General features: G+C 31.4%; 1 protein-coding gene across 2 annotated transcripts; it reads left to right on the top strand.

Moving 5' to 3' along the window:
- The first annotated feature begins 834 nt into the window (after window positions 1-834).
- Window positions 835-8,806, top strand: LOC145165299 (putative WRKY transcription factor 24). 2 transcript variants are annotated; one of them, XM_079084014.1, is made up of 2 exons: window positions 835-1,399; window positions 8,484-8,806. In XM_079084014.1, exons 1-2 carry the CDS (start codon window positions 951-953, stop codon window positions 8,647-8,649), a joined length of 615 nt encoding a protein of 204 aa, XP_078940140.1. In that variant the 5' UTR covers window positions 835-950; the 3' UTR covers window positions 8,650-8,806. The 2 variants fall into 2 exon arrangements, with proteins under 2 accessions (XP_078940140.1, XP_078940139.1); XM_079084013.1 differs by having other exon boundaries at window positions 844-1,399; window positions 8,472-8,806.
- Window positions 8,807-14,632: the final 5,826 nt, after the last annotated feature.

Raw genomic sequence — 14,632 nt, forward strand, 5'->3', positions numbered from 1 at the left:
AAGAATGGTGAGTGATACGGGGGTAGTGGGGTTACACATATTTTATTAAGTTTTTTAATAAATTAAGAATATAAAAAACGTGAAAGAAAAAACATAGTCTTTTCATATCGATTAAGGACCAAAACCGTAACGAAAACAAACCTTAGGGATGGTCCGAGTTAAAATAAAATTATAGAGACCAAATGCACATACAACCCAAAACCATAGGGATCATTCGTAGAATTTAGTAATTTTTTTGTTTAAACCACAAATCTAACATATTCCTAAACTACTCATTAAATCCACATATATCTATGACAGGACTTGAACCCTCTACCTTAAGGAGAGAGGACAACACTGGATACCGCCGGGCTAGAAGCCCTCTGATATAATTTAGTAATTTACCCATAAATACTATACATTTTTAACATCCACTATTAATGGTTATTAGAGGGATCAGAGATGTAAGAATAAATAATCACACATATGTATCGATTTTCCAAACTACCCACAACAAAGATTGATATGTTCTCATTACTCAAAAAATAAACTGAACTAGTTGTTTAACAACACACACGCAACACGCAGAGAAATATGTTAAAATATTTTCACCGTTGCATGTAAATAAATGTACGCCTGATTTGACGAGAGCGTTACACATGGAGTCGAACGATGTTCTTAGCTAAGCTACATCTTTTAACAACGTATATAGTTCAACAAAAGTAGGTAATGTTTAGTTGGTTTTCTTCATGTTATACAAGTCATCTCTCTCTCTCTCTCTCTCTCTCTCTCTCTCTCTCTCTCTCTCTCTCTCTCTCTCTCTCTCTCTCTCTCTCTCTCTCTCTATCAACATATATATAACAGGTGTGTGGGACAGACCAACCTCTTTCATCTGCCAAGAAACATACAAAACCTTCAAATTTCATACAAAACATTCAGCTTTCTGTGTTCTTTTTCCCTCTAGATCGAGCATGGAAGGAGACGAACATTCTTCACAGACACCACAACCTCCTATGAACGACAATAATGTTAATATGAACAACATTAATCCATATCTATTGGATTACACCCCTTTGATTAATAATCCATTTCCGTACCCTTCGTCTTCTCCACTTTTACCCCAACCAGTACCCGTGGCTCATAATCTGGATAATAATATTAGCTTGGAGAGCAACAATGTGGACTGGGTTAGCCTTCTTTCTGGTTACATGAATGGGGAAGGGTCGATGGCGAGGGGTTTGTGTGAAGGAGATGAAAACAATGCGGGCAGGAATAGTAAAGCCATGAAAAGTGGTAGGGGTAAGAAGGTAACTCCATCTAGGGTTGCATTTCATACAAGAAGCAGTGAGGATATTCTTGACGATGGTTACAAATGGAGAAAATATGGCCAAAAATCTGTCAAAAATAGCCACCATCCAAGGTACTTCAATTCTTATCCATCGTGCTCTTTCTGTTTACGTGTGTATATGTGATTAATTATCTCTGGGTCTATCTGTGAGTTTTTGCTCGTCTCTCGGTAGGTGTAGTTTTTGTGCCCGTTTTCTTTTGTTTTTGGTGGTTTTGTTTCCTACATCGTTGGCCCTTTTTTTTTATCCTAGCCTCCACATCTGCAATTCAGAAACAATAATAATAATAAGTGATTATCTCTAATAGATTACGATATTATTTTCTAAAACTTTTCGATCGATAAACACATATGAATGAGTGAATTTACAGTCCGTTTATTGAAACATGAGTAAATTATCGTAAAAAGGTTTCAATGACACTAAGCAATTAACGATCAAGATGATTTTTCTTATATATAAACTATCTACTCTCCAGTAATTTTAATTAAAAGATTTAGATGAATAACGGTTCTTAAATAATTATGAAGATTATTATAAACAAAGTTATTACTTAATATATATGTCATGAATACCAAAATATAGTAGCAGTGCCCGTTTGGTAAAACTGTAGCATATACAATCTCATTAGAGTTTTACTACATTTTCCATGGATATTTTCTAAATAACTAAAACTATTTGCTTGTATTTATTTTACAAAACATTTTTTTTAAAAGCGTGCAATTTTACAGAGTATTTATATATTAACATCATTGAAGGGGATTTTAAATACCCAACAAAACACGTATTTATATTGTGAGACTGCACGTCTGCACGTATAACATGGACGCAGCTATCCCCAAGCATATTGGATAATCACGATCGTATGCGTCCTGACATTTGTTGCCCATATCCATATGCAACTTATACGAGACCAAAAGTCCAACAAAAACTAGTCATAAATTAATGAATCTTATAATCTCTATCATCTTGAAGAACTCAGGGGTGGCAAATCGTGCTATCGTTTCGTGTTTCTGTCTGACACGACACGATACGACAAGGTTTTATGTAACACGAACACGACACGTCACGATGCCGTGTTTTTTTTAACTAACACGAAAACGAACGAATTAAAAAACGACAAACACGACACAACACGACAAATATAACATTTACTAAAATCTAGTTTATTTAATGAATACTTTATTAAATATAACACGAAAAACACGATAAAGAACTACCACATCGTGTCAATTTCGTGTCGAATTTTGAACACGAACACGACACGACATCGTGCTTTTTACTGTTACCACGAACAGGACACGAACACGAATTCAAATTTCAATTTCGTCTCAATTTCGTTTCGTTTCATGCATTTTTGTCGTGACGTGTCATTAATTGTCACCCTTATAATCACCCCAACAAGGTTACAGGGTGAAATTTAATCTTATTTTTTTTTAGTATACGTATATATGTTTGATAAATCACTAATAATATTGAAGTATGAAATTTAAAATCAAGATTTTTATATTATCTTAAGAAAATCATAACCACTTAAATTTCTTGATAATTAATTAGTGAGAAATTTCATCGAATGACCAAAAGTAAGGGGGGTGTGAACATCTTGACCATGAAAATTTGAGTTTTGTAGAATGACCAAGGGATCCTCAGAGGGGGCTCTACAAAAGTCTTTTATCTTCTGAGGAATGTGAATAGTAACGAGGAATTGAGGTGGCAGGGAAAAAAGACACAAAAAGGGTTTGTTGCATAGTTCCTTAGAGGGGGCTCTGACGAAAGGTGGCTGAGGCTCTGAGGATCTGTTCTTCATCAGCACACCTCTGAGGAACTGTTCTTCGGCTAATGAAATCCTGATTTTTGTCATGGTTAGCCGAAGAACAGTTTCTCAGAGGTGTGCTGATGAAGAACAGATCCGCAGAGCCTCAGCAACCTTTCCTCAGAGCCCCCTCTGAGAAACTATACAACAAACCGTCTTTTTTTTTTTTGTCTTTTTCCCCTGCCATATCAATTCATCGCTACTATTCACATTCCTCAGAAGGTAAAAGACTTTTGCAGAGCCCCTTCTGAGGATCCCTTGGTCATTCTACAAAACTCAAATTTTCATAGTCAAAATGTTCAAACACCCCTTCTTTTTGATCATTTGATGAAATTATATGTTATGCGATTTGTGCCAAAGCTAGACCAAGTTTAATCAGATGTTTTATCTCAAATAATTTTGCATTACATTTGGATTCAACTTATTCTAACAAAGTTTTTGAAAATCAAGGTTTAAGGAGTTTGTTATAAGTTTAAAATCAAATATTTAGAGAATTGGTTATCTAAAATAAAAACTAATTTTAGATTACCATTATTTGAATGATTATCAGAGTATTTTTCATAGTAATTTTTTGTGTGTGTTATGTTTACGATTATGATGAACTAGTGTATGTTAGTCCATTTTAATACTTATATGGCATTCTAAATTGATCACTAAATTTTTATTTGTACACATGAGATTCCTATTCTATTTTTTTTGGCTTTGTATCATTATTTTTGTGTCTTTTTATTAATGGTAGAGACACAAGGAAATGTAATTTTTATCCGTTTTTATATGATTAGCTTTATCTTTGGATTGAAATGTTAAAACAAAATTGAGTTCCGATATTTGCTTTGTAAATTTGATTTTATATTGGTTTAGAACCTTAGATTTTCTATTGAAAAGGTTTAATTGTTTAGAAATCTTAAGAATACAAATATTATTTTGTTCAAGGACAAAGCTATAAAAACCAAAAAAAAAAAAATAGTTATTTAGAAAAATAAATTATAAATATTAGTAACGATAGTATAAAAACATAGAAGTTATGGTACGCACAACAATTTTTTATTAGTAACCATTTTGGAACGCTATATAATTAAATACTATAACCAGCTAAACATAGTCGGACGTAATTATATATATATATATATATATATATATATATATATATATATATATATATATATATATATATATATATATATATATATATATATCATAACCGGTCATAATTAAATTAATAATGCCAAATATATTTAAAGAAACTAGATTTATTTTGTTCTGTAATCTATGAAAATTTTCCATTACCATGCATGTTCATGTTTACACAATATATGATGGAATCCACGCATCCTAGTTGATTAAAAAATATTCCTCCTTTTGACTGCTCTCTTTGGTGAGCAAGAAAAGTGTTATTTCTCTAAAATAAGTTGACCTAACATTTCTTCCCTAACTACTATTGAAAGCACTCTCTCCTTTCATTAAGAGTACCATCATTTGGGTAAAATTTTCAATTCTCAAATAGAATGAAACTTTTTAAATAAATGGTTATGAGTATAAAACACATCATTGACGAAATGTCTTTTTAAACCATTTTAACAAAAAAGACATAAGATCTCGCCTCCAACAGTATTAGGTGTGTTTCTTTCTTTTTGAGGTCGATGGTTGAAATTTCGTCAACGATATAGATGGATTTAGAAGTACTTTAGAAATAGAATATATTTGTAGTTCCAAAAAAAAAAAAAAAAAACTAATACTCATTTTATAGGCTTTCAATAATTAACTTGAAATGGGTGGCGGCATGGCGCTGGATCATTTTTTACGGGAAAATAATTATTATATTTTATTATTAGTTATTATGTAATAAAAGAATTACTATTTTTAAATAAAATATTTATGTTTAGAACTTAAATTTATATTGTGTGTTTATAAATGTAAAATTAATTATTATCCGTGTCTACTTTAAGAAATGTAAATTAATATATAGATGATTTTAATATTTTAAAATTATCATTTTGCTCAAATTAAATTTCTTAATAACCTTCATTAATTTAAGTTTTTAAACTTTTAGAAAGTATTTAATGATTTATTTATGCATAATTGATTTGTACAAAAAAATTTGTATTTTATACCTCTTAAACTTCAAAATATAACGAATATATACGGAAGACCACGAAACACTAGGGTGGTGTGCACAAAGGTTTTCCGTGGCCAGCTAGAACATGATCGGGTTCGTGGTCAGTATACCAGATGGCCTTATATCAACATCTTTTAGTACAAGTATCTTGGTGAAAACGAATTTCTAATTATTAGCTAAACACCAATACATCACGTGTTTTGTTTCTTTGAAACTTCCTTTTAAAACTTTAATAAGAAAATTTCAAGAAAGTACATAAACCTCTCATTGAGCACCATAGAAAAAAAATTGACGTGTCATTAATTTATACTTACATATATTTGTAAACTGTCGACAATAAAACTGAAATCACGATGGATAAACGTTTAAGAAAGTCCACCCATGCACATATTTTAGAATAATAGCATGGAAGTTCTTAGCTTCCATAAGTCTCAAACCTTAACATATAAAAGATTAATCATTTAGGTTGTGTTTAAAATCCTAGATGAAAAGCTAACATCCAAAATAAAATGCTAGATAATATTTGATAAATTAGTTGATTAAAAATAGAGTTTGATAAAAACTAGGTGATAAAATAGCTAGAATATATAAAATGACATAAAAAAATAGGTATAATTATTCAGTTTTATAATACATATAAGTAATACATTTAGTTAAACTAGGTTATCTTTGGCACATCATATAAAATTTATTTTTCTAGTATTTTTTTGTCGTTATATTTGCAAAGCCAAAAAGTTACTTATAATGTCATTTTTTAAAACTTATTCAGATTACTGTTTTAATGAAATTATTGGATTTTTTTAATTCTCTCAAATATGTCCTGAATTAAAAGACGAATTTTACATGTTTTTTATTTTATTTTATATATTTCAACTAGCTTTATTAGTTAGTTTTACTAAATATTATTTTTTTATCACCTAACTTTTCATTTATCAGCAAGTTTTTCAGCTAATAGCTAATTTTTCTGTAATTACCTAGTTTTTCAACTAAAATAAATACAAATAAATATAAGTTCACCTTTAAGTACTTATTAAAATAATTTTGTAATTGTGTGCTTATATTTCATAGTTATATATTCCTTTAATCTAATATTTAATTTACTATTTTAACATAAATTATTCTTTAATTGTTTGGATTATTAAACATTATTTTCTTTGCCTAATTTTTTTTCTTAATGCATCCATGATTGATTATTTATTTACTATTATTAAATTATTATGAAAATATGTTACTTAATATAATTATATAAGATGAATAATAACTTTCCACGCATGCATTACTTGTTTGATTCTCTCAAAAACAACATCAAAATTTATCTTAACATATATATATATATATATATATATATATATATATATATATATATATATATATATATTAAAGTTGTGGAAGAAAGGAATAGTGAAGTTGGCATACTTTGTTCAGGTTTGGTCCCTTGATTTATATATCCGGTCTCTGTACTTCTTTAATTAATTTATTCATGTCCTTTTGTTTGTGTTCCATTCAACTTCCCATTTTTTTGGCAGAATTGGTCCCTCTATTATTGTTGGAAGTTAGGAATACTAAATTTGGATGTTTTTTGGCAACTTTGTTCATTATTCTTTACCCATTTTGACACTTTTGGTCCTTGCAATCAATATTTTTACACTTTTTTGGAACCTTTTAATATTTAAAATTTGGCCACAAAACTTTAACGGGTTGACAACTTTGATCCCTTTTCTAAAAAGTTGCTAATTCCTACCCCTTTAATTATTTAGCCATTTTAACACTTCTGGTCCTTGCAATCAAAACTTTTACATTTTTTGTCCGGGGCAAAGCCCGGACTTTTAATCCTTGCACTTTCTATGTCTATCATATTTATCAATTCGGAAACAACATTGAAAGCTTCTGGCCCCGCGTAGCGGGGTAACCTTTCTAGTAGCTTATTAAGAATGTTTTATTAGATAACTATATCCATGATGACAACGAAATAAAGGTAGAGTTGGTAGGAGAGAACGATGGGAAATGAGGTTTTTACATGGTACATTTGAGAAAACAAATTCCTAATTAAGCCTTTTTTTTATTATTTAAATCTAGTTATAAGTATTTGTGGTATGCCAAACATATTCTTGTTTTACTCAACGAAGTCACAATATTACTAATATCTTTTTATTTTGATAAATTTTCAAAGATAAACCCATATATTTATCTTTTGTCATCACAAGTTAACGAGGGTTATAAATAGGTATTTGTGGACATTTTTTTTTTCTTTTCTTGGACAACAAATTAACATACTCTTAAATATATATCATTTATGTCTGTTATTGAGACTTTAATTCATGAAATCTCATTTGAAAAAGTCACTAAATATTTTTATAATTGTGAAATTATACTTTTCATTCAGTATCTTTTTAAATATTAATGGTCGGAACGGAATTCTTTAAGCGTATTTAAAGTCACCTAAGTGTTGTTTTCAACACATTCATATGAATAATTCCTTTTAACAAATTTAAGGAAATTTTTAGAAAATTCCTAATATTTTTGGAAAAGTTACATTTTAGTACTAAGTTTTTTTTTTTTAAACATAAAAATCTCGATTATTTCATTTTGGCTCAAATTAACAAAAATAAATCTTTTTTTTTTCTTTTAATAGGAAATGGCATATTATCGTGTTTTTACAAATAATTGAGAGTTTTATGTAAAAAAAAACTTGAAACTAAAGTGTAACTTTTCCAAAAATATTAAGATTTTTCGGTCAATTTCCCACATAATTTAGATTGAGATTTTTTTTTTTTTTTTTTGAAACCATAGTGATAGGAGATGAGTCCACCATGCACCAACCGACACACCCATAATAATCTACTTAAACGTAACAGTGTTATAAAAGGCAGTAAGGCACACGCCATGCATATGGCGTCTTATAACAAGAGCTTTTTTTTTTAAATTAAGATGTGTTTTTTTAACTTGTTGATATAACACTAAAGTCTAAATTATCTTCACATTTTTTTACATTTTCTATTACTTTTTATAACACCAAAGTACATGATAAGATCTGAACTATGAACTCTAGTTATACCCACAAGAACAAGTGTATTTTATTAGATATCTTCGTGTTAATGCTTTAATAAAGATATTGCAAAATTTGTATAAGTCTTTTTTTTATATAATCTGTTTTCTTAGTATCTTTTACAAGTAAAAGCTCTTACCTACTTTTTTTTTCTGTGGCTGCAAATGATGGAAGGAGTTACTATAGGTGCACTCATCATACATGCAATGTGAAGAAACAAATTCAAAGGCTCTCAAAAGACAACTCCATTGTGGTTACAACTTATGAAGGCATTCACAACCATCCATGTGAGAAGCTAATGGAGACTTTAACTCCACTTCTGAAGCAACTTCAGTTTCTCGCCCGATTCTAGATCATTAAATCCAACAACTAATTACTTTTTAGTTAGTAAATGCCTTCTACTACAATTGACAAACAACAATGTTAATTTCTCCTTTATCGATTTCCTGCTTGTGTATGACAACATAAAGAATCGGAAATTGAATTTGTGAGATTGATAAGAATTTATATGTATACAGTGTAACTTTATCTTCTATCAAAGGAATAGGGGTAATACTTTCTACTTTTATATATATATATATATATATATATATCATTGAACCAAAGAACCAAAAGAAAATAATCAATGTTATAAGTGAACGTACATGTTCATCTATGAAATATATATATATATATATATATATATATATATATATATATATATATATATATATATATATATATATATATATATTCAGTTAATAACATACAAAATGTTCAGAAATAAACATATTAGTTTTTATGTGCTTCTATGAGTTTTACTTGATTCTATTAATTCTTTATATATATATATATATATATATATATATATATATATATATATATATATATATATATATAATTTATTTTTAAGGAAACTAATTAAATTCGTCATTAATCTCAGCAATAATATTTTTTCAGGATGAATTTGTATCTAGAAGAATAAGATTGCATTCTAACAGAATGAGAATGTAGAGAGTGTATTCTAGTAGAATACACTCTCATTCTTCATATTTCATTCAACTTTATTGTATTTTAAGCATGGTTGTAGAAATCGTTAATCGACAGCTAATCGGTGGACTAGCGATTAGGGATTAATTGGCTACGCGGGGATTAATCGGGGACCATTAATTATTAAGAAAAATATTCAAAAATTTATAAATCTAACTTTAATCCTCCAAACTAAGCGATGAATCAGCGATTAGGTCCGATTACGGCCGATTAGGTCCGAATTTGACCTGCACTAACCAAACTCGATTAGGTACGATTAAGTCCGATTAATTCCGGCATTGACCTGCATTGATCAAACCCGATTATAATGACCGATTAACAATAAATCTCATCGGTGGAGGTCCGATTACCGATTAATCGGCCGATTAGGCCGATTTCTGCAACACTGATTTTAAGTGAGTGTGTCCTGAAACAAAACACGAATTCATACATAAAAACCTAGATGCGAATTCATTCTGAAAGAATGTTATTGCTGACATTAATGACGAATTTAATTAGTTTACATAAAAGGAGAATTATAATTATGGATAGCATTTAATATACATACAATCATGGAAATCATTTAATATTTATCTTTATTTAATTAAATAATTATTTAATTTACTAAATTCATATTCGTGAATTGTAGCACACAATAAATGTAAGAAACACATTAACCTATATATATATATATATATATATATATATATATATATATATATATATATATATATATATATATATATATATATATATATATATATAAACTCTTAAAGATTAGAAGCCAAATTCATAGTTATTAAATAGTGTATACTGACAAGTAGACTGGAAATAGACACGACTGCATAACAATAAATAACAACAAATCAATGAAATGTTTTCACAGTTTAATAACTTCAATAATTTGGGGTAGGAGCTGAATTATGGACGCGAGCTTAATGACCTATGCATGGCATAAGTAATGTTACACAGGGCGTAGTTGTTGCTGACCAAAACCATAACCCTAAGATTTTAAGCCCTATTTAAGGGCTCTAACTTCTTGGAATCTGTCTGTAACGCCCGTAGATCCGGGCTAGTCAATTTAGAGGCAATGAGTGTCGAAAACGAATTTTCGGCAAAAGATTATTTATAATAAATAATCTTAACCAAGTTGTAGAATATTTCTCAAGGTTTCCGTACATATAAAGAACTCCGAAATCCGAGTTATAACGAAGAAGTTATGGCCTGTCGAAATTTTACGGCAAAACCGGCAAGGCACCGGGAAGCGTAAATAGTGAATTTACGATGGAGCGAATTTTAGCCTTGTGATCTAAACAAAAGTCGTAGAAAACGTTAAACCGAGAGCGTCCATAAAAAGAACGCCCAAATCTGACTTCGTATGAGGAAGTTATGATTTTTCGAAGTTTCGGCTTAGCAGTGTAGAGCCCGAAACTCGAATTTTTGTTCAAGCTGTTTTTGGCTTACGCGACCTAAATGAGAGTTAAAGATCTCATTAATAGGAACTCAACGGTAAAAAGACAGACAAAAACGGAGCTCGTATGCGAAAGTTATGGACGAAGCTTAGTCTCTACTTTTCGAGCGCGGCGAATTCGATACAGTTTTGTAAATCCGAGATAGAATGAGAATTAGCCAACGAGGTCTAAATGAGAGTTGAAGATATCATTAATAGGAACTCAACGGTAAAAAGACAGACAAATGGAGCTCGTACGCGAAAGTTATGGACGAAGCTTAGTCTCTACTTTTCGAGCGCGGCGAATTCGATACAGTTTTGTAAATCCGAGATAGAATGAGAATTAGCCAACGAGGTCTAAATGAGAGTTGAAGATCTCATTAATAAGAACTCAACGGTAAAAAGACAGACAAAAACGGAGCTCGTATGCGAAAGTTACGGACGAAGCTTAGAGACTACTTTACTATAGAATTCCTATAAATAAGAGATAAACTCTTCATAATTTCCTCACACCTTCAAACCTTTCTTTCTCTCTCTAACTTCTCTGTAACCTCCCTAAACCCCTCCCAAGTCTAGGGAACCTCCCTAGCACGAGAAGAAAGCCCCGGAGCGCCCGACGGCTCCGAGAAGAAAAAAGCTTTCGGCTCGGAAACGCTGCTCCAGCGAAGCCCGGTTTTTAATAAAAACTCGTTGTAAGTGAGCTACGCCTACGCTATTTTTAATATAACTTCTAATTAATTATAGTAACATTATTAGGACCTTAAAACAATTATTTGGGATATTATTATGAGTTATATAAGAGTGTTGTTTAACGCTTATATAATAATAATAATAATAATAATAATAATAATAATAATAATAATAATAATAATAGCTAGACTATTAATTAGTCGCGGTTAACGTTAGACTAAACCCTAGTGGTATTGATACTAGGTTTTGTCGAAGGAAATTGTTTTAAGAGTAACGAAGCGCTGTCTGAGTTTGGAATCATCACTTTAACAGGTGAGTGCATGGTCCTTTTCATCTTACACATAGATATGAAGTATTTTATATAAATTACGTGCTATGTGTGCATATTATCTGAATACTTGCTGTCTATGATGGATGAATGATTTTATACATGTTTTAAATGATTTAAATATATATTTATTTTATATCTACAAATACGTTGGGATAAAACATGGGTAGATGAAATAGTTGGTGTGTGATGAAATAAAATGATGAGAGATAGGTGATGATAGGAAGGTGATGATAATTAGGTGATGGATAGGTGATGATGAATCGGTGATGTAGGATGAAAGATACTATAACCTTGTCCGACAATTTGGAGATGTAGTCATCTACTAGAGTATAGATGGCGACCACGGAATATTCTAGACAACCCGTGGAAACACCAGCAGACTTATAACTTGTAGGTGATGAATTACGAGTCCAGGTGATGTGGTGACTGTATATTCATGCGATGATACTCTAACCCTTACTATGAATTACGAGTTCAGGCGACGTTGTAACTACGTATTCATGCCTTAGGAACGAGCATATAAGGAAATGTGAGGTAGAAAGATGAGAGGTAAATATGATATAGGAGATGACCCTTAAGATAATTCTTTAAGGAATATTAAAGAAGATAACGGGGATGGGTAATCGGGTTGATTGTTTGATGTTTAAATATAATAATTATATTATTGTGGGTTGAAAACCCTATGTACTCACCAGGTTTCCCAACCTGACCCACTACAGCTTATTTGTATCACAGGTGTCGATACGAAGCTACTTTGTACTGAGAGATTTAAAAGAGATGTAGATCACTAGTGTAAATGAATGTAAGTTCTGTTTATGCTTATGTTTCTGTATTGACGATGACATCCCAAATGTTTTAACTGAATAAAAATACATTTCTTCGGAAATGCTTTGATAACGTATTTTTCATGTTTTACTGGGAACAAATTTCGCAACATTTTTATTAAAAGAAGTACTCTGATTTTTATAAAGCATAAACAAAAATCGGACTTTTCTGGCCGTGAAAATGGGGATGTCACAGTTGGTATCAGAGCATTAGTTTAAGCGAACTAGGAATATGGATTTATTTCTAGACTTAAACTTAGAATGCTAAGCAATGATTGTGAGGAGTGTGTCTAATAAAATTAGGTAATACACCTGAATAGACACAAGCACTAGCTTATTTAGGGAAAATACCTAACATGCTTTTATGTGCTAAATGATTTATGATATGCATTATATGATCGGATCTATGGTCTGTTGCAGACCGGATCTGGAAACTTTATGTGTTCAGGTTTCTAAACGTTTAATTACGGTATTAGAACTGGCATGTAACTTTTCAGAGTAATAAGGAGGATTATGCGTCTAAATCTTCTCTATCTATATTCTCGTCTCGATGCGCTAAACGCATGCTTCCGTGAACGTAACGTCATGGTGAAGGCTCGTAGAAAATTGAGAAAATAGAGGAAATGAGATGGATTACGATAGTGAATGATACCTATCGGAAGATATCATAAGAGAGGTATTTTGCCTTTAGAATACGTCTGATAAAATAGTAGTACGTCTAGAGAAGTATGGTACATCTCAATGTACACATTTGATTGGCGGGATGATAGAACGATTGGTGTAATTCCTAAAGTTTTCCTATCATCTGGAATTTCCATCACCAACCGAGTTGAAGCAGAATTGATGATTGAAGATACGCATGGAAGAAGTCCTAGTAGAGTCTAGGGAAATTTTTATGATTATTTGGACACACTCGTATGTGTTAAATTGTTTTGTGATTTTAGGACTTGGGGACTGCGACACAATACTTGGGACGAGTATGAGTAGGTGTGAAAGGTAGTAGATGCATATACTACCGGAAGCACATGACTCACACTTGGATCATGGAAAGTCACAAGGTTACCAAGAAGCTAGTAATTGATTTTGTTTTATTCAAGTATGTCGTTACCATCGTTTCGGTAATGACTAAGAAGATGATTGTTATTCCGACCCTAGTGGTCATACCAAATTGAGTCCGACTAAGATAAGTATGTTACGTGGTTCAAAGAACCAAGTTTGATGTAACATCTGACTTAAGCTAGAAGCTTGAAGTGAAAGACAATCAAAGCGATCAGTAGAGCTATCGCTACGGTTGCTTGTAGCTAGAAATGCTACCTTTTAAGATGTGATTATATCCCATTAGAACATGAAGGAAGGTATAGCCTGTTCCGAAATTTGACTCTAAAAGACCTGAGTCTAAGCGTTGCAACATACGATGATAGGTCATTACAATATGACACATCGGTCCATAGTAGTAATCCTAAGATTGTTAAGAAGAAGAAGCAGTCTCCAGTAAGGATCGAGATTGTGACTTGAAGGTCATAATTTGGAGCCCAATGTGAGATAGGGAGCAGGTGCAAGTTCGAGCACCGCTTGCAGTCAAGAAGACCAAGAGTTAGATACACATTTGAAGGAACATAGAAGTTACGATTAATACCTAGGATGAAGAGATAACGTATGGAGTCATTATACAACTCTGTTTCGTTGATGATTCCGGGACGTAATCATCCTAAGGGGGAGATAATTGTAACGCCCGTAGATCCGGGCTAGTCAATTTAGAGGCAATGAGTGTCGAAAACGAATTTTGGGCAAAAGATTATTTATAATAAATAATCTTAACCAATTTGTAGAATATTTCTCAAGGTTTCCGTACATATAATGAACTCCGAAGTCCGAGTTATAACGAAGAAGTTATGGCCTGTCGAAGTTTTACGGCAAAACCGGCACGGCACCGGGAAGCGTAAATAGTGAATTTACGATGGAGCGAATTTTAGCCTTAGTGATCTAAACAAAAGTCGTAGAAAACGTTAAACCGAGAGCGTCCATAAAAAGA

This window comes from Lactuca virosa, chromosome 3, assembly GCF_052849685.1.
Source record: "Lactuca virosa cultivar CGN04683 chromosome 3, Lactuca_virosa_CGN04683_v6, whole genome shotgun sequence".
In the NCBI taxonomy this organism is placed as follows: domain Eukaryota; kingdom Viridiplantae; phylum Streptophyta; class Magnoliopsida; order Asterales; family Asteraceae; genus Lactuca; species Lactuca virosa.